Here is a 24,112-nt window from a genome sequence, read left to right on the forward strand (position 1 = left end):
TGGCCACAACGAACATGCCAATGGGTACATATCTTTTGCCTTTGGGATCAAGAGCTAATCTAGTGAAACAAAAACTACCGACTTACGTGTTTTAGTGAACGAGAGTATGAAAAGGCAAATCAAATAATCCCTTCTTCCAAAGGCGGGAACTCAAGACAAAAGGTATCTCATATCAAAATAATAAGCAAGGAGGAATAAACTCGAATCATAAACGAGACAATGCAGTTGTTTTCAGATAGACACGCTAAAGGTAAACCACGGCCTCGCATGGGTAACACTCGTTCACTGAATCGTAGCCTAGAGCGCACAACTCAACTTTATCAATGAATACAGGGCTCTCACATAGCGAAACATTTGCAAAACGCCGTAGAACCTCCGATGCATTAAACGGTAAATTTTTTCCGCCGCTTTGTTGTTTCCCTTCACCCGTACGCCACTTCGTGTTCATCAGCGTGACGTGAAGTAACTTACTCTCCGACACACGTGGGTCATCACATATGAGTTCCCCAAAACTGCTGTGAACGATGTCCTGCAATGCTCTAACCGTCGCGGTGGATTCCTCGTCTGCCAATCCCATATACAACACATTTGCCTTCTGCACATGTTGACCTCGGCTAGTCATCACGTGCAGTCCACCTAAGCGAATGGGAATTCCCACACTGTCATCAGGCCCTGCTTTACCTTTATGTAGGTGTTGCTGTTGCTTCCACCCATAGATCTGGTCTTGCAGTACCTGCATACATTCTACAGCCAGTGCAACATCTTCACATGTCGGAAGGGATAACATGAGGAGGGTTAAATGCGTGCGTGGTGCACTAGTAAATATCTCCTCCGTTACACCGTTTGCAGGATCAACACAACACTGTTTCATCTCCCACAAAAGTGCCTCCGCCCTTTCGCCAAACACTTTTACCTTTCCGATGGGTAATGCAATGAAGTGAGTATACGGTTTCTTGTAGAAATGCTTTCCGACCCTCCCACCGAACGTCGAACCAACGTTTTTTTCACCGCTTTCGTGGGTTTCCACAGCATATTTCCTCTTGGAGGCGCTTCCCTCCCCTACCACCTCACGAGAATCGGGAGCGCTGTCAACCACTTCTGCACTCGCAGACTCATTTCCGCGTGCATGACCTTCAGTGGCAAATATTCTGTAGCAACGATTCTGAGGGAAACGGACAACACGAATGGAGGAATCATGCGATATGCCGTCATCTCTGCAATTATGAACAGGAACGACGTGCATTCCACTGGTTCCACTGACATTTTTCTTATCAACACTGGCACCAACAGACGCCATAACAGACGGGGACACGGCAAGACAGTAACCGCAAATAAGACGGGCGTCATAACTAACCTTACCGCAAGAGTTGCAGGTCCAACCACACCCATTTGTTAGGCACTTGCAGCTCCTTTTTCCGTTGCATTCCTTCTCATTTCTTTTATTAGTGGATTCATTTGAACCGTAACGCGCCGCTAATCGGTTTCGGGCCATATTGTCGAGTGCCTTCTCACGGTGCACCCACTCCACCGCAGCCGCGCGCTCAGTGACATCGGTAGAAATCGACGAAAGAGCCCTCCACGACATATCCTCCGACTTATTATACAATCCACTTGACAGTCCCCCAAAAGAAAATCAAATACGAACACCATCATAGGAAAGTGATATGCACAGAAGCCCCAAAAGAAAAGAAGATCCATCAACAACTTGAAGAACAACACGAGCCACCAACACCACAAAAAGATTATTCAATGAACAGAACGCCCCCCCCCCACTATGCGACACAACACTAGTAATAAAACTTACGACATTCCTTAATGGATTCGCGGGCCACCTATTACTGATGTCGACTCGCGCACAGTAATACGAGAGTAAAATTATTAATAAGGTAAAATTTGCATCTGAGGTCGAGGCCAGGCAAGTAAGACGGGGAAAAAATGCAGGAATGGAGAAGGTAGAAAGTATGGAGACACACATTCCACAGTGTAGTACTAACACGTACAGATGTCCATGCAGAACAGATCGCTCTCCCGCTTCACTCCCTGAGGCTCGGTCGACCGAAAATACATAAATGCAGGTCAAACCCCCTAAACTGAGTGCATCGGACCATTGAATAATATCATTATTTCCTTACTTCGACCCATTCTGTTTGACCCTTACCCCATACAAAATCCAAAAGAAAAACAAAAAAGGTAAGTGAAGTGGAAAAATACTGCGGCACCTAATCATGGGCCCAGAATTATTTAATATATACCAAATTTTTATGAAAATGATTTCCTAGAAACGACTTGGACAACGCCTTCAGCGACACCTCGCGAGGAAGAAAAAAGTAACAAACTCTTCCCCACTCTGCCTTATATTTTATTACAGCTCCTCACGGATGCGAAACGAACGGTAAACAACACAGTTATAATAGGTTAAGGAAAAATTGACGACCATTTTGTCACCAACTGATTTCTTCGAAGAAGCGATTTAAAATATGCACCCGTGTGCATCGGAATCACGTAAAATATGGTTAAGATAATGAACTCTTCTGATTATTTGTTTAGAATACTAAATACTGTAAACAAATTACCGAAATAATCCACTAGACAGTGAACAACATCGTGATAAGACGCCGGCGTCGTAAGTACATCCTACGACCGCTACCCACAGGGTATATTGAAACAACATATCAATATGTAAAAAAAAAATATTTGTAACCATCCCCACGAAAAAAAAACAGTAATATTAACAAAAACGTTTTTCTTTAGACCTTCATGTTAAAAAAAATATTAATAACAAAAGTAACTTTGAACGTCCAGAGAGCAGTATCAGAAATCCTAACGCTTCTACATGTACTTACAAAGATACCTATCACACACACACACACACACACACGTATGCCATTGAAGAGCGTAGGAAGGAAGAGGTTGCGATGGAAGGGGCGTGTCACTAAACATGTAAAAAAAAATGGTCACCGCAGAAAAAAAAAACGATATAGAACTCCCATTTGTAAGCCGCAATGATGGATCGATTCAGATATTGGTGATGGAAGGGTTTCGATATGGTTCTAATTGGCTGTGGGTTCCCGCCGTCTGGGAGAATCATTAGAGGGGGCATGAACATCCTCCGCCTTCTTTGTAATAGCTTTGCCGTTTTCGTCAAGAACATCACATATACGTGCCGCAGGTATCAGTAAAAACACAAGAGGAATGCTGATGAGTGGAGTGCCAAAGTGACCAAGAAGTAGAAGCCACTTCACATTACTGAAGTCGCATGGACCCACCGTAATGTCTGATTGCACATTCCATACGTATTCCATCAAAAGCCATCCAAGTGTGTTGGAAACGGAACGGCCAAAATGCGCACATCCTGCAAGTACCGCATACACCATACTTTCAGACCCACGGGGACAGAGCCTCGAAATGAGCATTACAGTTGGCATGAAGTGCATCATGTAGCACACCTGCTGTATAATTTGGTCACCAAGAACGAATACAACGTGATCGCTAACATACGGACGGTTCCATCGCTCCACAATGATTATATCAAAGATACTCGAAACTATCTCAATCAAAGTTGTTACGATGAATGTTAGGCGATAGCTGCGCTTTGAGAATACGTATCTGAATAACGTCACACCAATAACACCACCCATAGTCCCAATCACGTTACCCACAGTGTTGTAGTAAAAGTATGAAAAGTTAGGACCACCAGGGAAACAATCGGGGGTCGCCATGAAGACATTGTCCATTGCGCCACGAAGTTGGATGTACGTGACCCTCGAGATGAATGTGAACATATTTGCCTTCGCGATCACAAGTGGAAGGGCAACGAAACCGAGTCCACAGAGTGTAAATGACGCCACAACACTGGTTATTAGCAGCTGCAACCTTGTGCCAAGGACTGTCACGAGAACCATACCGATGGCGCCAAGTGTGAGAAGCATGCAGTAAAACACAACCTTCTTGTTGCGAGCAAACACTTCTCGATTCACTTCAAAGGCACCACAGCAACAAGGTAGTATCCGTGCTCCGCCCTCACCCACTTCCTCGGTATCCGATGGATTGTCCAGTGAGCCACTTGTTGCTTCGCTCCCCTGTAACCTCACGGCGTCGGCTTCATGCTCCAGCTTCTTTTCGCGAATAATCTTCAGGTCGTACGCACGTTCCTCTCGGTTCTTCCGTTCACCATACCAATTCAGTATGAAGAATATCGTCGGCACCAACTGCATCCCAGCAGAGATAAACACAGCCACTCGCTGCAACCTCTTATCGGTAAGTGGTCCTACAATGGAGGACGCAACAAGGGAGCCAACCAAAAGGCACCACCAAACCCAACTCACAAGCGATGGGCCCGCCAATGGGACGCGGCGAATCAAGCGACTGTAATGCCCTTGTGTGAGGATATCAAGGTTAGCAACTGTGAAGGTAATGACAAAAACAAGGAAGCCAGCCACCGGTACATACGACAACTCTCCGGGCAGTGAACCGTACACAATAGCGAGGGTGGAACCCACCACACAGGATAGAGCGAGGTACCATCGCTTCGTGTACCCAAATAACGCAAAGAGGTCACTGAACATAGCTGCAAACGGCTTCACTGCGTAACCCAACGACGACATACCACCCATCAGTTGGTAAAGCTTTGCATCAGCACCAAAGGTGTAGGTAAACATTGGAAAAAGTGAGGATCGAATGATGTTGTCAGCAATTCCTTTGCCGAAGAGCTCGCAGAAACCAAGGGCGAAAACAAACTTCGGTCCGAACGCTTCCACAGCAGTGCCGAGTACGGGAATGCTCCACACGCATGGCAGCTTTCGGAACAAGGCCCTTGCGTCAGGGTGTACAGGACGAGCATCCATTGTTTCCTCTGCAGAGAGTTTGTGAGTTGTACACTCAGCTTCGTGAGCTTGGGGTGCGGAATGTTGAGGTGGTTGGTCCTGGCATGCGTTCGGTGACGTGGTCATTGCTGGTACTCGAATATGTTCCCACAAGTATGAATGTTTGTCACTATCGTTGCTTTGGTTTCGACTTTATCTCCAGAACAAAATGGAAGGGTTACCTTTTCGATACAGCGGGTAGAGGACAACATAGTGGCAGCACAAGAGAGCGGTTGAAGGAAAGAAATCGCAATGAACATTGAGAACGGAATCAGGCCGTCAAATAGCGCGTGAAACCACTGCAGCACTTGCTGGTACCGTACGTCAACTGGATACAAAGCGCTTTGCGGTATTGTATAATGTTATGCAGTATCATCAAGGCATCTACAAGATCGGAAGTCTATCTTCAGAGACCTGTCTACATACAGTTCATGGAGGTACTTACAGTTGTTACTGCACTGCCCCGTTACACTCTCACCTTTTCGTTTACTTGGCGTACAGTAAACATGTGTCACGCAGCCCAAGGGGCAGCCACACTTTGCGGGGCCTTCTCACCTTTTCTATTTACGTGAACATGAAAAAAAAATGGAGAAGACAGTGTGGAGGAAATACAATGTTCTGGCAACATTTTCTCGTGTTCGTGAGGCAATATGGTGAGCACTCAATAAACAGCGATTATTGGGGTAAGACAATAAACAAAAAAATGCGTGGAACAAACCCGTCGAGATACATCGAGTGGAGGGTAAATAAGAGGTACAAACACACATCTCCAGGTGTATAGAGAGAAATGTGTTGACGCTCCATCGGTTACCATTGGCATCCAGCTCGAATGGAAAAAAAAAGATAGCCACAAAAAGATAGGGAAAAGAAAGACAAGGGACCACTAAATCCTTTCCATCACAAACAAAAAAGGTGTAGTCTGGAAAAAAAAATAGAAGAACACAGACGAAGTTGCGGTAACAAAATATAAAATAAGGTGCTTTCCTGACCCCAATAGGAAAACAACAACAACATAAAGAAAAAATCCACAAACGATATAAAAAAATTTTTCACGTGATAAGAGGAGAAAACTAAAGTCACAACCAAAAAGAAAATTCATCCACCATATTTGCTTGGGGGAAAATCACATCCACACATGCGCAGAATATAGTCCACCTGCTCATAGAAGAAAAAAAAAACAGCCATAATAAAAAATAAAAACGTCTTTTCAAAAATATAAAAAAAATAAAGTCATGGTAAATAGAATTACTTTGCTTCACGTTCCCCTCTTCAATCTCTCCCATCAAATAATTCTCTATTACTAGCAGTGTACATACAGACACTGGTTGGAAACATATTTCCATGTGTAGTATCAAAATTACATCATACATACACACACACACACACGCATGCCATTGAAGAGCGTAGGAAGGAAGAGGTTGCGATGGAAGGGGCGTGTCACTAAACATGTAAAAAAAAATGGTCACCGCAGAAAACGATATAGAACTCCCATTTGTAAGCCGCAATGATGGATCGATTCAGATATTGGTGATGGAAGGGTTTCGATATGGTTCTAATTGGCTGTGGGTTCCCGCCGTCTGGGAGAATCATTAGAGGGGGCATGAACATCCTCCGCCTTCTTTGTAATAGCTTTGCCGTTTTCGTCAAGAACATCACATATACGTGCCGCAGGTATCAGTAAAAACACAAGAGGAATGTTGATGAGTGGAGTGCCAAAGTGACCAAGAAGTAGAAGCCACTTCACATTACTGAAGTCGCATGGACCCACCGTAATGTCTGATTGCACATTCCATACGTATTCCATCAAAAGCCATCCAAGTGTGTTGGAAAGAGAACGGCCAAAATTAGCGAATCCTGCAAGTAATGCATACACCATACTTTCAGACCCACGGGGACAGAGCCTCGAAATGAGCATTACAGTTGGCATGAAGTGCATCATGTAGCACACCTGGTGTATAATTTGGTCACCAAGAACGAATACAACGTGATCGCTAACATACGGACGGTTCCATCGCTCCACAATGATTATATCAAAGATACTCGAAACTATCTCAATCAAAGTTGTTACGATGAATGTTAGGCGATAGCTGCGCTTTGAGAATACGTATCTGAATAACGTCACACCAATAACACCACCCACAGCTCCAATCATATTACCCACAGTGCTGTAGTAAAAGTATGAAAAGTTAGGACCACCAGGGAAACAATCGGGGGTCGCCATGAAGACATTGTCGATTGCGCCAGGAAGTTGGATGTACGCGACCCTCGAGATGAATGTGAACATATTTGCCTTCGCGATCACAAGTGGAAGAGCAACGAAACCGAGTCCACAGAGTGTAAATGACGCCACAACACTGGTTATTAGCAGCTGCAACCTTGTGCCAAGGACTGTCACGAGAACCATACCGATGGCGCCAAGTGTGAGAAGCATGCAGTAAAACACAACCTTCTTGTTGCGAGCAAACACTTCTCGATTCACTTCAAAGGCACCACAGCAACAAGGTAGTATCCGTGCTCCGCCCTCACCCACTTCCTCGGTATCCGATGGATTGTCCAGTGAGCCACTTGTTGCTTCGCTCCCCTGTAACCTCGCGGCGTCGGCTTCACGCTCCAGCTGCTCTTCCCGAATAATCTTCAGGTCGTACGCACGTTCCTCTCGGTTCTTCCGTTCACCATACCAATTCAGCATGAAGAATATCGTCGGCACCAACTGCATCCCAGCAGAGATAAACACAGCCACTCGCTGCAACCTCTTATCGGTAAGTGGTCCTACAATGGAGGACGCAACAAGGGAACCAGTTAGAACGCACCACCAAACCCAACTCACAAGCGATGGGCCCGCCAATGGGACGCGGCGAATCAAGCGACTGTAATGCCCTTGTGTGAGGATATCAAGGTTAGCCTTGGTAAACGACGTCACAAAAACCAGTATTCCGGCCACCGGTACATACGACAACTCTCCGGGCAGTGAACCGTACACAATAGCGAGGGTGGAACCCACCACACAGGATAGAGCGAGGTACCATCGCTTCGTGTACCCAAATAACGCAAAGAGGTCACTGAACATAGCTGCAAACGGCTTCACTGCGTAACCAAATGTAACCAAGCTACTCATTCGTTGGTAAAGCTTTGCATCAGCACCAAAGGTGTAGGTAAACATTGGAAAAAGTGTGGTTCGAATGATGTTGTCAGCAATTCCTTTGCCGAAGAGCTCGGAGAGGCCAAGGGCGAGGACACATCTCGGTCCGAACGCTTCCACAGCAGTGCCGAATACGGGAATGCTCCACACGCATGGCAGCTTTCGGAACAAGGCCCTTGCGTCAGGGTGTACAGGACGAGCATCCATTGTTTCCTCTGCAGAGAGTTTGTGAGTTGTACACTCAGCTTCGTGAGCTTGGGGTGCGGAATGTTGAGGTGGTTGGTCCTGGCATGCGTTCGGTGACGTGGTCATTGCTGGTACTCGAATATGTTCCCACAAGTATGAATGTTTGTCGCTATCGTTGCTTTGGCTTCGACTTTATCTCCAGAACAAAATGGAAGGGTTACCTTTTCGATACAGCGGGTAGAGGACAACATAGTGGCAGCACAAGAGAGCGGTTGAAGGAAAGAAATCGCAATGAACATTGAGAACGGAATCAGGCCGTCAAATAGCGCGTGAAACCACTGCAGCACTTGCTGGTACCGTACGTCAACTGGATACAAAGCGCTTTGCGGTATTGTATAATGTTACGCTTTGAAAGAATATACGGATACAAAACGCCTTTAAACAGTTGTAGATGAGGGTAGCAGTTATATATTAAACTATTCTCCGGTCACGCTTCGCCATGACGCGCAATGCAGTTGCGCATTTTGTGTGAAGTGAGAGTAATGTCAGCATGAGGGCACAACTCTCACGCAAATTATGAGTAACGGAATTGTCTTCACATCGTGTAGGCGGTGCTACAGGTGATGCAATGGAAGGAAGAACATCGCATATCTTCCCCACATGCCGCAGCACTTCGCTGTCGATGGGTATGCAGCTACCCTGCTGACTGGCGGTGAGATACTTGATGACTACAAGCACCTGTCGCCTTAACAAACGAAGGGAACGTTGCACCCGCAGCAGGCGCTCCCATGCCGTCGAGTTGCCACTCACATCCACGGAACCAGTGGGAACTGCACAAATGCCGGCAGAGGAAGCGTCCAACCCGACCCTTGTTATATCATCGGTTTCACAAACATGCCGCACCCTCACCAGCTCAACCGCGAGTTGCGGCTTTTGGGGCAGCCTTATCGTAACATGATTTCCATAGTTTAGAGCACCAATGGGAATCAGAGGAGAGACGCCGCCGAGGAATCGGGTGGTACTTTCAGGTGTGGTGGTGGGAGCATCCTGGCATTGGGAGTCGGTTAAGTGAAATTGACGGACCTTTAATGCGTACATTCGGGAGGAGGCAAATCCCACGGACTCACTGGTGTCAACGATCAACGCAAGCAACACAGTGGAGGGATGGTCTTCAATAATCTCACGAATTCCGGTGTCGAAAACTGCACACCATCGGGCAGCGTCACTCAAGTTGCATCCGACGGCATACCAGCCAACCACGTGTAACCCCGGTAACACGTTAGCAACCTGCTCCCGTTTGCGCTTCATCGCCGGCCAATCAAGGGCAGACACGGCTCCGCTCTGTGATGAGCAGCTGTCAACGGCTTCGAACGACGTCGTGACCTCGCATTCGTACACATCCGAAACGCTCCCCAAAAGAATGCCGGCTGCATATCTCCTTGACAACCGCACCCCATCCACTTCACGCATTCCGCGCCGCACCCTTGCAGCGTGCTTGGTAATGCTTAGCACTACCTGGGGATGAACATGAACGTACGTCGAGACGGCACACAATTCCCCACGACGAGCAGCCATCATTGGCACCCTGTACTTGAAGCACCAAAACACACACAACCGCTTACTAGCAAATGCCACAACCCTCCGTCCGCGTTGTGCTTACGGCTGCCCCTGCGTGCTAACACCCCTTAATGGATTCGCGGGCCACCTATTACTGATGTCGACTCACGCACAGTAATACGGGAGTAAAATTATTAATAAGGTAAAATTTGCATCTGAGGTCGAGGCCAGGCAAGTAAGACGGGGAAAAAATGCAGGAATGGAGAAGGTAGAAAGTATGGAGACACACATTCCACAGTGTAGTACTAACACGTACAGATGTCCATGCAGAACAGATCGCTCTCCCGCTTCACTCCCTGAGGCTCGGTCGACCGAAAATACATAAATGCAACCATGCAACGTTCTCCTTTTGTAATGAAAGGGATCACCACCCTCACAAGAACAACAACAAGGGAACATCACACCACGTCGCCACTTGTGTCATGCAGGTGCTTGTTCAAAAATCGACATATTCGATAACACAGGTTAATAATATTCCAAACAAAACGAAAAAAACCATAAGCAAATACGCAAACTACGTACCTCTACCCTCGGTTCAGTTGTGGCAAGGCATTTAAACACAAAAACCGCAATTTCAGACTTCAAAAAGGGAAGTATAATAAAAGTAAAAAAAACAAATTTATTTCATTACAAAAAGGGATAAAGTAAATATAATCGTTTCAAGGCCGCGAGCACAAACAAACAAACCAGCGCTCCCCTCTTCAATCTCTCCCATCAAATAATTCTCTATTACTAGCAGTGTACATACAGACACTGGTTGGAAACATATTTCCATGTGTAGTATCAAAATTACATCATACATACACACACACACACACACGCATGCCATTGAAGAGCGTAGGAAGGAAGAGGTTGCGATGGAAGGGGCGTGTCACTAAACATGTAAAAAAAAATGGTCACCGCAGAAAACGATATAGAACTCCCATTTGTAAGCCGCAATGATGGATCGATTCAGATATTGGTGATGGAAGGGTTTCGATATGGTTCTAATTGGCTGTGGGTTCCCGCCGTCTGGGAGAATCATTAGAGGGGGCATGAACATCCTCCGCCTTCTTTGTAATAGCTTTGCCGTTTTCGTCAAGAACATCACATATACGTGCCGCAGGTATCAGTAAAAACACAAGAGGAATGTTGATGAGTGGAGTGCCAAAGTGACCAAGAAGTAGAAGCCACTTCACATTACTGAAGTCGCATGGACCCACCGTAATGTCTGATTGCACATTCCATACGTATTCCATCAAAAGCCATCCAAGTGTGTTGGAAAGAGAACGGCCAAAATTAGCGAATCCTGCAAGTAATGCATACACCATACTTTCAGACCCACGGGGACAGAGCCTCGAAATGAGCATTACAGTTGGCATGAAGTGCATCATGTAGCACACCTGGTGTATAATTTGGTCACCAAGAACGAATACAACGTGATCGCTAACATACGGACGGTTCCATCGCTCCACAATGATTATATCAAAGATACTCGAAACTATCTCAATCAAAGTTGTTACGATGAATGTTAGGCGATAGCTGCGCTTTGAGAATACGTATCTGAATAACGTCACACCAATAACACCACCCACAGCTCCAATCATATTACCCACAGTGCTGTAGTAAAAGTATGAAAAGTTAGGACCACCAGGGAAACAATCGGGGGTCGCCATGAAGACATTGTCGATTGCGCCAGGAAGTTGGATGTACGCGACCCTCGAGATGAATGTGAACATATTTGCCTTCGCGATCACAAGTGGAAGGGCAACGAAACCGAGTCCACAGAGTGTAAATGACGCCACAACACTGGTTATTAGCAGCTGCAACCTTGTGCCAAGGACTGTCACGAGAACCATACCGATGGCGCCAAGTGTGAGAAGCATGCAGTAAAACACAACCTTCTTGTTGCGAGCAAACACTTCTCGATTCACTTCAAAGGCACCACAGCAACAAGGTAGTATCCGTGCTCCGCCCTCACCCACTTCCTCGGTATCCGATGGATTGTCCAGTGAGCCACTTGTTGCTTCGCTCCCCTGTAACCTCACGGCGTCGGCTTCATGCTCCAGCTTCTTTTCGCGAATAATCTTCAGGTCGTACGCACGTTCCTCTCGGTTCTTCCGTTCACCATACCAATTCAGCATGAAGAATATCGTCGGCACCAACTGCATCCCAGCAGAGATAAACACAGCCACTCGCTGCAACCTCTTATCGGTAAGTGGTCCTACAATGGAGGACGCAACAAGGGAACCAACCAAAAGGCACCACCAAACCCAACTCACAAGCGATGGGCCCGCCAATGGGACGCGGCGAATCAAGCGACTGTAATGCCCTTGTGTGAGGATATCAAGGTTAGCCTTGGTAAACGACGTCACAAAAACCAGTATTCCGGCCACCGGTACATACGACAACTCTCCAGGCAGTGAACCGTACACAATAGCGAGGGTGGAACCCACCACACAGGATAGAGCGAGGTACCATCGCCTCGTGTACCCAAATAACGCAAAGAGGTCACTGAACATAGCTGCAAACGGTTTCACTGCGTAACCAAATGTAACCAAGCTACTCATTCGTTGGTAAAGCTTTGCATCAGCACCAAAGGTGTAGGTAAACATTGGAAAAAGTGAGGATCGAATGATGTTGTCAGCAATTCCTTTGCCGAAGAGCTCGCAGAAACCAAGGGCGAAAACAAACTTCGGTCCGAACGCTTCCACAGCAGTGCCGAATACGGGAATGCTCCACACGCATGGCAGCTTTCGGAACAAGGCCCTTGCGTCAGGGTGTACAGGACGAGCATCCATTGTTTCCTCTGCAGAGAGTTTGTGAGTTGTACACTCAGCTTCGTGAGCTTGGGGTGCGGAATGTTGAGGCGGCTGGTCCTGGCATGCGTTCGGTGACGTGGTCATTGCTGGTACTCGAATATGTTCCCACAAGTATGAATGTTTGTCGCTATCGTTGCTTTGGCTTCGAGTTTATCTCCAGAACAAAATGGAAGGGTTACCTCGTTTTACTTTCACTATTGATTATGTTTCGTCGCCTCTTCCTCTTATTTTTTGATACTTATATGTTTATTTTTTGAGTTGTTAGTTTTATTCTGTAACTTCTCCGTTATCCCCGTTGAGAGTGAACTGTTATTTAAAAATGTTTGTCCTGTTGCCGCTTTTTAGACATTTTCATTCACTTTTTTTGTGACTTGGCAACCTTTTTCTTGTTACAAGTTTAGGTACACAGCCGGAGGTGTTTGTAATATTGCTGATTGTTTCAAGTTGCTGTACTCTTATTTTTTTTATTCGTTAGCAATGTTGTTTGCCTTCTTCTCTCTCGTCTCCTTTTTGTTGGTGCCCTTTGTTGGTTTTATTTGCCACTGTCTTTCTCTCCCTATTTTTTTTTTTGAAATGTATTAAAGTATCTACTCTCTCTAAGGAAGGTGCTCTGGGGATGAGAGAAAGAGAGAAAAGTAACTGCAAACCTTTATTTGAACTTCCAGTAACCAGTGAGGCGTGACTGAGAGGAGGAGGTTAAATTACACGCGGACATGCACAATACATTCGTTAACGTCAGCCACCATATCGTTAAGACAGCGAACGGAGTTGCGTAGGTGAGGAGTGTTGGTGTTGCATTTTTTTTTTTTTTAGGGGGGGGGAGGGCGACGGTGACTACTCTTCTTTTTCTCCTCTTTAGTATTGAGCTTGGGATCAATGCTAACCTCCTCAGAAAACCGAACAGACAACATGCCATACTGTCACGTGACTGGAGGTTGAATCGCCGAAAAAAAGAAAACACAGCAGAAACGGATCTCGCTTTTTTTTTAAAAAAAAAGAAAAGAACAAAAAAAACTCGCTGAGGCACTACTTTTTCGACTCTGGCGTAACAACAGCTTGTTTCAGGGACTCCATAAACTTGACAATGGAGGCATCGTCAGTATATATAACGTCCGACAAATCTGACACGCCGTTTCCACCACGAGCACCACTGTGGTGTGTTGTTGTGGGATTCATCCTCGTTTTGATGTGCCGCGCTTCCGATCCGTTAGCGTCTGTTCGCGAGAACCTCGGATACGGGTAACGCATGTCAAGCAGCATGGTGGCCTCGTTTTCTACTGTTTCAAGCAGCTGTGCGAAGTGGGCGTATTCGGGGTTATCTTGGTACCTCGCTTGTATCCAAGCAAATATAACAGTTCCCCACATAATATGAATGTTGAAGAAAGCATCCATCAAGAGGATGTTGTCTGGTCGCAGACTGCAGCTATCAAGTGGAACCGCTGTTGCTGTTGGTGTTTCCATATCGTACGAGTGCAGCGTCGGTTGGATCATTAAAACACAATTATCTACAGATTCCCGCATTAGCCAGTGTCGCTTGAATGTCGACTCATCGGGTGATATATTAAGGACCATGAAGTACTCTGAACGACGCAAGTTAAACACAAACGAAGGAAATAAGGTGAAGCACGGACGAAGTCGCAGCGACTCCGGGGAGCCAGGTGTGAACGAACCGTAGCGTCGCACAAACCGCACAAGCACTGTGTCCAACCATCTTTTTGCATCGTTCCACTTGCTTGGATGCTTTTCCAATATGCTTACTGTCATGCGGGCGAGTACTGTGGCCGCACATGTCTGATCGAATGTGTCGTATTCAGAAAAATACTGCGGGTTAGCCGTGCTCACTCCATCAGCTGTTATTGTAACGGGGGCAATGGGAAGTGCCACACTTGTCACGCGGATACGGGATTCGCCGAGTGGGGTGGTGAAATGCGTCACAAATTGTATGAAACGGTTTTGCTGCTGTTGCGGCATACCATCCACTTTATTTAGTGTCGCTGTGTCAAAAACCACAGTGTATGTGGTTCCCTGGTCTATAGTACTAACACGCCAGTCTGTTGTCCCACCGACTCCAATTTCAATGGGCGAGATGGAAGCGCGGTGGGCTTTCGTTCCCGATGTTTTTTCCGCAGCCACACAAGGCCCTAAAACTCCAGAGACGAGTGTGTCGGCAGATGTGTGCACATGGAGTTTCACACCAAAACCGCTGTTAGCCACTAGAGCACCGGGGGCAGAACCATCAATATCACCAGCACTGCTAATACCACTGCTTTCGACGCCTGGGGGGCGAAGGTCACAGAGGTCAAAATACCGCTGAAGGGAAATAGTGAACATTTGGTGGTCGAATGTGTCACCACAGATGAAGGTACCACCCGTTTGGTCCACTGCCTGTCGCATTTCCAGTATGCCTATTTGATCAAAACTCTCGGCAAATACGCTAAGGCTTGCGTTCACATCTAAAAGACGTAGTTGTATTTCGTTGTAGAATTTGAAGGCAGCTTCGTAGTAGGGTGTCTCACCCTCGATAATATCACGATGAAACCTCATCATGCTCTCCTTTTCAATGCTAACGACGGTGCCCGGACCACGAGTACAAGGACCTCCAGTAAAGAGCAGCACCCGACCCGCCTTCCGTACGGGTGCCACACCAGCTGGCGCAGCGCCCGACATCTCCTTCTTTACAGGGACTTCGGGCAGGGCTTCAAGCAGTCGCACAGCGGCACTCACCGCCGTCCCAGTTGCTCTCAGAGGACGTTTATTAACGGGTGTCACTCCATCGTGGCACTGAAGTCCTTCAATGCTTGTTGTTAGTGTAAATTCACACTCCTCCAGTGGTACCAGGAAACGACCGCGAGCTGGGAGGCCATCATTCAGCTGCAACATATTCCCGAGCTCCGCAGTGGTATAGGCTCGATCGCCCCGTATGCTGTAACATCGTGACAGGGACGAACCGCTCAGATCCCACACAGATACGCGAGCCCCAAATGAAACGAGCCCAATGAGCGATTGTGGGGGAAGCCAGTTGAGGCAGCGTTGGATGTTACACTTAAGGGCCTCTAGCTCTTCGACTGCGATGCAAGTGTCAATAATGAACACAAACGTCGGAGAAAAGCCGACACCTCTCGTTGCCTGAGCTGTTGTGGGTTGCTCTAGTGGTAAAATGTACTCCACAGTGTCATTGTGTAGTGCAGGGTGTTCAGGTCTGTAGTGGGGTGGCAGCTGGTTACGGCGTTGGCACGAAAAACACACCCAAAACTTCCCCTCTTCCCTATAGCAGTGGTGGCTCCAGAACGCCCCACAGTTTTGGCATTGTTGACCACATGCCGTGGGATCGCCAATAACCATACGAGATGCATCGATGGGAAACAAAGGAGTGTACATGCAAGCGAGGGGGATAACCATCTCTGGAAGTGTGAGGGCTGCAGCAGAGGGCGCTTCCTGCTTTCCGTCACGGGTATGGTTTGGGTATGTGCTCCAAGTCCACCTCAAACCATTCTCATCAGTGCATTCCGCTGCTGGTGGTGGTGGCGGTACGTGGGAAGCAGTTGTAGCGGATGCGCCACTACCCGTCGGTGCGACCGCTCCGCCAACATGGGAAGCAGCAGCCGCTCCTACTGCCGTTGGTGGGGCAAACATGTTGGTGTCATTAGTGTTGGCAGGGTTATGTATACCTTGCTGAGGTGCGTATTGCTGCTGCCACGGCGTCTGGTTGGCATTATAATTGTAATTATTCATTTGCTGCTGCAACTGTGTGTACTGGTTCGAATACGTACCCTCAGCGGTACCGCCCCCGTATTGAGCATTGTGGCCCTCCATGAGAGTAGCTGGGTCCTGATACGACACATAACCCTGCTTAACATCCTGGGTAGGATACAACCCTTGATAATCCGCTTGCCGCGGGTAACCTCCGTAGGATTGCTGTGGTACGTGTCCTTGCATATCAATGGAACGGTAGCCCCTTCCCCTTCACTTCCTTTTTCCTTCAAATTCAAAAGCGAACAAATGGCACTTCAGCTAGTTGCCCTCTTCTGTGAACTCACGGGATACAAACAGCCTTCTCTCGCTTCTTATTTTTACCAGAGGGACAGCTAACACACTTGTCCTATTGGTGTTTACTAATTCTGCTGAATCCTTCCAAAAAGGCTAAATACTCACACGTTACTTCACGTGCCGCTTCCGTCGCTACACCTTGTAGGGGGCAGCGCTGCACGCTTAGTCAACTCCGAGAGTTACAAGAAAAAAAAAAGGCAGCACCTTACAGAAAAGGGAAGAAAATCGTTTTAGTTTCCGGTTCTCACGGGTAGGAATAAAACATTTCTCGGCCCCTCCTCTCACCTTGTTCGACACTCAACCTCAAGAACTGCCTTTTACGGGAAAGAACTTGTGGCGCTTAATATTTGTGTTTGCAACAAGAATCGAACCTGGAGATGAGTGCACCGTACTCCCTCCCCACCACCACGCGTTCGTTTCTATGTATTTGTACTCCCCTGGTGTATTTGTCCCTCCGCGTCAGCTCGATTAGTGTGCTGGCTGAATTTGCTCAGTCTATCACCGCCCAACAAAAGAAAGAATACCACAGAAGTATAACTTGGGGGAGGTCCAAACAGTGTAGAGCGACGCATCTTAGAGGTGAAGGAAGTAAACCACACCAATGGCAATAAGAGAAAGGTCGAAGAAAAAGAAACGACCACTTGTTCCATTTCCTCTGATTCCTGTGCCTAATGCTCCATACCCCTCCTCCAACCGTCTCGTCTTTTGAATTCTCCGTTCTCCTTTTCCCTCTTTGTTAAAACTCAGAAGAGACATGATCTAATTTTCGTGCGCCAAAGGCACTGCGCAGGACGGTGGCGCTGAAAAGTAATACAGCAACATCAAACACCAGCGACAAGAGCACCGCGATCTCTCATTTCCTGCTGAAGCTATTTTATTTCTTTTACCTTTTCCCTCACCATCCTGCCTTTGGGTGTGAAAGTGGTATCTACACCTCCCTTCACGCACTAAAGATAATAAAGCGAAATACAAAAGGCAGAAGGGAGGGGGAAAAAAAAAAAGGAACATTGGGCCTGTACAAAGCGTTTTTAAAACACACACATGCACAAATAAATGCATCTTCTGACGGAAGTGGCTGCATGGGCAAAGAGTGAGGGAGGGAGGGAAAGGTGAAAAGGAAAGGGGGGACGAAGAAGGGGCACGACGTAGCGCCAGCGGGAACTGGAAGCAGGAAAAAATTGATGGGAGGTAAGAGACGCAGGAGAATGTACGAAACAAAAGGAGAAAAACAGGAAACAAAACCAACATTATTCAGTTTTGTTTCCCTCCATTCTTCATACAATGCTCAAATAGTTTCCTTCCTTCCCATATACATGCTACCCCACTCTGAGACGTCACGCCATACATCAACTTTCATTTCTATCACCATTCATATGTATGTGCGGTTTTGTCGACTGACAAAAACAAAAACAAGAGGAAAGCGCAGAAATCATAATTATTTTCCCATAATCCTCACTAAGCGAAAAATAAGGTAAACAAACAATCACCTTCAATTAAGATAATATCATATCTTCTATCAGTGTAGACCCTCTTACCATCTACATTTGACACAACGTCGGTGAATGGCCTTATCCACGCCTAAACCGTGCATTTCACCCACTAAAGTCACTACCCTCATGAAACTACACGCGTATATATTCGCAGAGGCGTCCATAGTCAGGTGAGCGAAATGCACATAACCGATCCTTTTCGTGTCGCAGAGCCCCGCATGGTTCGGTTTTGGGAGCGCTTTGTGGAGGAAAGCAGCTGATCATATATAATCACGCACAAGCAGCAGTTTCCTCGCTCCAACCGTACCATACGCACACAAACCGTTAATCACGACTTATAGCGAAACGTAACAACTCATCTCCTGACGAAACTACGACTACGTCCTGATCGTTCGAGCTCCCATTTCGTTTCGTGCCAACCACCTCACCGCCACCGAACTCCACCACACGTTGCAGCATCGTTTTCACCACTCCTTCCGGCATTGTCAAAAGAAACCGTTGACATCTTAACGGTGGCGGGAAGTACCGGAGTCCGCCCTCAACTTCCTCATCCAACCAGAAACCGGCACCGAGTGAATCAAACACATATGACGGCTGAACTAACCATTTTGAGGACACAACACCGCACAACGCTTTCACGCTCCGTGGGGGACCACGGAGAACAATATGTGTTGTGTTCAGCGGAAGAATTTCATCTACCTTGTTATCAACAAGGACCGCGCGCTGACCGAGTTTCTGGATCGCCTCCATCACACTGTTCCGTTCCTTTTCTGTTAGACTCGTCGTAATAAAGTAACGTGGCTGCACTGCCCCTCGCTTCGGATCGACAGGAGAAGGGGAACGAGTGGACCCTCCAACAGCAGAGGAGGCACCGCTCACTGGGCGAAACGGTCGGCGGAGTCCACGACTACTTGGAGTTGCCATCAGTGCAGAACCGCTCGATGATGCGACGGGGGAAAGACCTCCTGTGCGTTGACGGAGCGCTACCGCGCCAGATCTCGGCTGCATTTGAACACTTTCACTTCGTTGTTGCTGGAACTGTTGCCGACTGTTGCTCACAGCTTCCACTAGAGTGCACGCAGCCGATGTATAAGAGGTTTGTGCACGCAAGATGTTGGAACCAACCGCAGGTTGATACCCCATGCCGTCGAGGCACGTCTGTTGTGCCTCCGCCGTCGGCGAATTGAGTTCCTTCTTCACCACAGGAGAACCTTTTTTGACGTATTCATCCGTTTCGGAAATCCTGTCGGCTACAGTATAGCTGGGGGTGCGGGGATTCCGCTTCTTGAGGGGTCTGGTGGGAGTCGTGGAAACAGTGCCCTCGCGCTCTCGTTTCACTGAGTGACTGTTTTTAGTGGTGACTGGTGCGGACCTGTCGTCGCTGGTGGTGGCACTCATCCACGCATTCCCATCGGGGTGTGGAAGTGTGTACGGTTGATTCGGTCCACTACCAGATGATGTTGTGGTTAATCCTCTGGTGTGATTTACAGTATTAGAAAGCGGTTGCCCTGAGGTGGTAGATACGGAATTACCCCCGCCAACATTATTGGCACAAACAGCCGTCTGGTAGTTCCTAGCGGCAGTTACCAACTCCTGTGCACTTACCAACTTCCGCACTGCGGCTTCATGCGTCTGTGTGAGGGATTTTATCTTTAATTCATAGTTTTTTTTCATCTCATGAACCTCTAAGTTATGTTGAGTTGCGTGTTTCTCTAATGCGCTCTCTTTCTCCTCAACAACCCCCTGTAGATGTCCTATCGTTCGCTTAAGTCTCGCCACTTCCTCTTCAAGATCAAGGACACGCTGCGTATCGACGACGGGTTCACTCCTCTTCCCTTGTCTCCGGTGTGATTGCTTCTCTAGTTCTTTGTAGCGAGCCATGAGCCGCTCATAACGCTCAACAGAAACGACGCCATATTTCCCTACATCGCTTTTGCTGTCACCACGCGACTGTAAGTTACTGCTTTCAGACGCAGTTGCCACTGGTGAGGGCCAGCGAGTTTGCTGACGTGGGGGTTCAACATTTAAGCCACCTGCCATGAGAGAAGATGCTGCTCCCATATCTGTTGTAGCCGTATTTTGCAGTGTGCGCGGCTGGGGGCATAACGCAGCAATTTGTTCTAGACCCACCCCTCCAGGGCGGGCACCAGTGGCACCATCACCATGTCCAGGTGACAGAAGTGCTAAAATTCCCTGCATCTGAGTAATCAGCTGGGGATTAGATGCGAGTTGCTGTAGCACAGACAGTGGATTGTCTCCCATCCTTATTCCTCTGATCTAGCCCCCTTTTGCTGTTGTGTAACTAAAATAGAAAGCGTAAGCAAAAAAAAAAGAAAATATTCGTCGAGATACTCACGTAAACACATGGATAAGAACAAGTGCAACTGATTTCACACATGGAAATATATGCGTACACACAGCAACCATATATTTCGCCCTTTGTGTTGTTTCCCCTCCCCTTCTCATCTAATGAGATGCCTTTGTTCTTTCCTCCTTCCTTCCCTTTGGAATCCCCTTTACGCCCATTCACCCACGTGCGCACAAGGGTGCAAACTCGTGTTTATACACATATAGCCACATTATATGCGGTGTTTGGTATATAACATATACTCCCTGCTTATTCCTTTCTTTCATCCACCCATTTAATTTCTCTTCGTCTTGGCAGGAATGCATATAAACATATATATATATATATATTTGAATGATGCTCAGTTAAATGCATGGAATAATAAGTACTTCATCCAACCTTCATCCACTACGGCTTCGGTTCGCGCTCGCCCACCAACAACTTTGTCCCCTTCTTTTTTGCTTCCTGTTTTGAAGGAAAAAAAGAGGCCCATGCCGTATAAATAAATAAACACCAGTAACATCCGAACGGTGTGGTGGGAACACCAAGAAAATAAACAAATAAACACGAGTGCGAAGAACAGCAAAAAAAGGGGAAAAAATAAATTAGTTGATAAATAAATATAACAAGAATGGAAAAGAGACCGACGCGTAAATGGATGAGGGAAGGAAAAGGAAAGGAAGATGTAACACTCAGTGGAATAAAGAAATCATTCCATACTCCCGGATCGCCACACGTAAATAAATTGAAGAACAAACAGTGCATAAAGAAGATAAGAACCCTTTGCTGAACGACAAGCAGCGGGGGAGGGGAGGGGGGCGGAATCGGAAATGCGGTGGTGGTACCAAACAGAGCCGCGGAGTTCGATAAAGCACCGAGTGAGTTATTACCTTCACTTGGCCACTTGAGGCGACACTGTGGAGAGGGAAGCAAAAAAATCAGCAAAAAAGAAAGCGAAAGGAAGTGAAAGAAAGAAAAATTCATCGAACGGAAAAATAATTTTAATGACAATAATAACAATAACAATAATAATAATAATAATGACGAACACGCTTTCGGGTGAACAGGCGGAATGATTTGCGGGAACGAAACGGGGGAGAGGGAAGAAATGGGACACTCCCCAACACAACATTAGATATTGTCTGACAAGAACGACAACAACAACAGCAGCAGCAAAGCACACACTCCGAGCCAACAGAAGAAAAAAGGGCGGGTGGAGGCCTAAAGATCGCATATGACGGGCGAACCAAAAACAACAACAACACAAAAATAAGATGGATCTCTACAAAGAGACAACAAATGTGCTTGAGAAGTTGTACATTTGCATGTGTGACCCTCACAAGTAATCGAACAAGGGCAAAAATGAAGGGGTGGGGATGGAAACGTGGAAATGAGGCAACAGTGCCCCCCTACTAACAGAGGAGAAAAAAAAAAACGGCAACACATACGAATTTACATCGTTATGTGAACTCCTCCATCCCTTCCCTTTTTCGTTGAGTTCTGGAATCCGTCCACATAATTCCAGGGCCTCTGTTCCAAACCATACTTCTTGGTTAGATCCAAGACAAAGACAAAACAACGACAAAATATCTGTCTTTTTTTTCTCCCTCCCCTCTTGCGTCGTTGACACGGTTACCATTCCTTCCCTCCATGAATACCTGCCCAGCCCCTGTACCTTCACTTTGCTTCTCAACAGTTCACAGCATCACTTGAACCAATACAAAATATGAGGGATCCCCTCACCCCTTCTCTTCTCCGTCCCTTTCACTGTCTCAGTCTACGCGAGTGTCAGCAGATTAGTCACAACATTTCCCACATATTCGATGTAAATGTGTGCTACATGCATATGCAATAAACAAACAAGTATATATAACACTGATTATGAAAACGTGAACAAACAAACTCACATACAGATATACATACATACACACACACACTTGTACTGCTAACGCTTCCTCACTTCCAAATCATCCATGATATCGTTCCTCAGTGCATATCTGCCGTTACCAAAGCCGTGTACCCCACTTTTAAACCTTCACCCCTTTACTGAACGCGCCAATTCCTCCGCCACGCTATCAATAAACACTTCTGTTGTCTCGTAGTGAGACCGTTGCAGTGCTGCTGCCCCGTGCACGCAAAGCGCAAGGTCCTTCGTCATGTGCCCACCCTCGATGGTTTTGATCGTTGCCCTCTCGAGGGAGGAAGCAAACTCCACCAGTGGCGCATTCCCATCTAATTTCCCACGATGAGCTAATCCACGGGTCCATGCGAATATTGATGCAACAGAATTCGTGCTTGTTTCTTTCCCCTTTTGGTGCTCGCGATAGTGCCTTGTTACTGTCCCATGAGCTGCTTCCGACTCAATTGTTTTACCGTCCGGACATAACAACACCGAAGTCATGAGACCCAATGAACCAAAGCCTTGCGCGACTATGTCACTTTGCACGTCGCCATCGTAGTTCTTACAGGCCCACACGAACCCACCGTTGCCCTTAATCATTTGTGCTACCTGATCGTCAATGAGTCGGTGCACATAAGTTAGATTCAGTCGCTCAAACTGTTCACGATATTTTGTGTCATACATGCGCTGGAACGTTTCAAGAAACAAACCGTCATACTTTTTGAGGATGGTGTTCTTCGTAGAGAGTACGAGGGGGTAGCGCCGCATGATGGCGTATTCGAAACAACTCTCCGCAAACGCTTCAACACTCTCCCGTGTATTGTACATGGCAAGTCCGACACCCTCACCCTTAAAGTTGAATACCTCCAGCACTTGCGGCGACCCGCCATTAGCTGGTGTATGCACAAGTTCCAGACGACCGGGGGGGAAAAGAGATTCCGTTGCTTTGTACTGATCACCATATGCGTGACGACCAACAATAATCGGTTCACTCCACTGGGGCACCACGCGAGGGACGTTCTTCACAATGATTGGCTCACGAAACACCGTGCCACCAAGAATGTTACGAATTGTCCCGTTAGGACTCTTCCACATCTTCTTCAAGTTAAACTCCTTCACACGAGCCTCATCGGGAGTTATGGTCGCACATTTAATACCCACGTTATGTCGTTGTATGGCCTCCGCTGCCTGTTCAGTAACTTTATCATTACTTGCGTCCCTACTCGTAATACTGAGGTCGTAGTACTCAATAGGAACATCGACATGGGGTAAAATGAGTTTCTCCTTTATAAGTGCCCATATGATCCGTGTCATCTCATCACCATCCATGTCAACAACCGTCCCACTCACCTTAATGCGACCCAAGCTTGGACGTGTTGTAGACACAAAGCGCGGTGTTAATGCACCTGCGTTCACAGAGGAAGCTGCACAGGCTACACGGCGGAACATAGTTTACACTAACCCGTTCTGTGATCACTTTTCTTCTATATGTTTTCCTTTTTTTTTTACTTTTTTTTTCTCCACTATCACTTCGTACACAACCAACCTCCTTCTTTTGTCCTTTTTTGAACTGTTCGTTTTGTGCTTGCTGTTCACTAAGAACGCAAGCTTCCTTATTTTTAGAGACCTTTTTTTTTCTTTGCTTCAGTTTCTGTGGGTATGCACGTCTCTCTGTGGAAAGTGGCTTTGTTAGTGAAGAAATACGTACTTGAAAGATATAATA

The 24,112-nt window shown here is 46.9% G+C and overlaps 9 protein-coding genes across 9 annotated transcripts, besides 6 other annotated features; all 9 read right to left on the minus strand.

Annotated features, from left to right (window-relative positions):
* Window positions 1-24,112: part of a sequence feature (sequence corresponds to BAC RPCI93-10J17) that runs on past both edges of the window.
* Window positions 245-1,585, minus strand: Tb927.8.3610 (hypothetical protein, conserved; the record flags this gene model as incomplete). The annotated part of the gene is made up of 1 exon (XM_842099.1): window positions 245-1,585. One exon carries the CDS (start codon window positions 1,583-1,585, stop codon window positions 245-247), a length of 1,341 nt encoding a protein of 446 aa, XP_847192.1.
* Window positions 2,856-2,878: a microsatellite.
* Tb927.8.3620 (folate transporter, putative) lies at window positions 3,051-4,949 on the minus strand (the record flags this gene model as incomplete). The annotated part of the gene is made up of 1 exon (XM_842100.1): window positions 3,051-4,949. One exon carries the CDS (start codon window positions 4,947-4,949, stop codon window positions 3,051-3,053), a length of 1,899 nt encoding a protein of 632 aa, XP_847193.1.
* On the minus strand, window positions 6,415-8,313 carry Tb927.8.3630 (folate transporter, putative; the record flags this gene model as incomplete). Its single annotated transcript, XM_842101.1, has 1 exon — window positions 6,415-8,313. The coding sequence occupies one exon, from the start codon at window positions 8,311-8,313 to the stop codon at window positions 6,415-6,417; it is 1,899 nt and encodes a 632-aa protein (XP_847194.1).
* Tb927.8.3640 (hypothetical protein, conserved) lies at window positions 8,659-9,765 on the minus strand (the record flags this gene model as incomplete). Its single annotated transcript, XM_842102.1, has 1 exon — window positions 8,659-9,765. The coding sequence occupies one exon, from the start codon at window positions 9,763-9,765 to the stop codon at window positions 8,659-8,661; it is 1,107 nt and encodes a 368-aa protein (XP_847195.1).
* Window positions 10,600-10,627: a microsatellite.
* Window positions 10,791-12,689, minus strand: Tb927.8.3650 (folate transporter, putative; the record flags this gene model as incomplete). Its single annotated transcript, XM_842103.1, has 1 exon — window positions 10,791-12,689. The coding sequence occupies one exon, from the start codon at window positions 12,687-12,689 to the stop codon at window positions 10,791-10,793; it is 1,899 nt and encodes a 632-aa protein (XP_847196.1).
* On the minus strand, window positions 13,632-16,541 carry Tb927.8.3660 (protein transport protein Sec23, putative; the record flags this gene model as incomplete). The annotated part of the gene is made up of 1 exon (XM_842104.1): window positions 13,632-16,541. One exon carries the CDS (start codon window positions 16,539-16,541, stop codon window positions 13,632-13,634), a length of 2,910 nt encoding a protein of 969 aa, XP_847197.1.
* Tb927.8.3670 (hypothetical protein) lies at window positions 17,412-17,900 on the minus strand (the record flags this gene model as incomplete). The annotated part of the gene is made up of 1 exon (XM_842105.1): window positions 17,412-17,900. The coding sequence occupies one exon, from the start codon at window positions 17,898-17,900 to the stop codon at window positions 17,412-17,414; it is 489 nt and encodes a 162-aa protein (XP_847198.1).
* Window positions 18,467-20,404, minus strand: Tb927.8.3680 (hypothetical protein, conserved; the record flags this gene model as incomplete). Its single annotated transcript, XM_842106.1, has 1 exon — window positions 18,467-20,404. One exon carries the CDS (start codon window positions 20,402-20,404, stop codon window positions 18,467-18,469), a length of 1,938 nt encoding a protein of 645 aa, XP_847199.1.
* Window positions 20,814-20,839: a microsatellite.
* Window positions 21,484-21,531: a microsatellite.
* Window positions 22,395-22,425: a microsatellite.
* Tb927.8.3690 (isocitrate dehydrogenase) lies at window positions 22,525-23,838 on the minus strand (the record flags this gene model as incomplete). Its single annotated transcript, XM_842107.1, has 1 exon — window positions 22,525-23,838. The coding sequence occupies one exon, from the start codon at window positions 23,836-23,838 to the stop codon at window positions 22,525-22,527; it is 1,314 nt and encodes a 437-aa protein (XP_847200.1).

This window comes from Trypanosoma brucei, chromosome 8, assembly GCF_000002445.2.
Source record: "Trypanosoma brucei brucei TREU927 chromosome 8, complete sequence".
Taxonomy (NCBI): domain Eukaryota; phylum Euglenozoa; class Kinetoplastea; order Trypanosomatida; family Trypanosomatidae; genus Trypanosoma; species Trypanosoma brucei.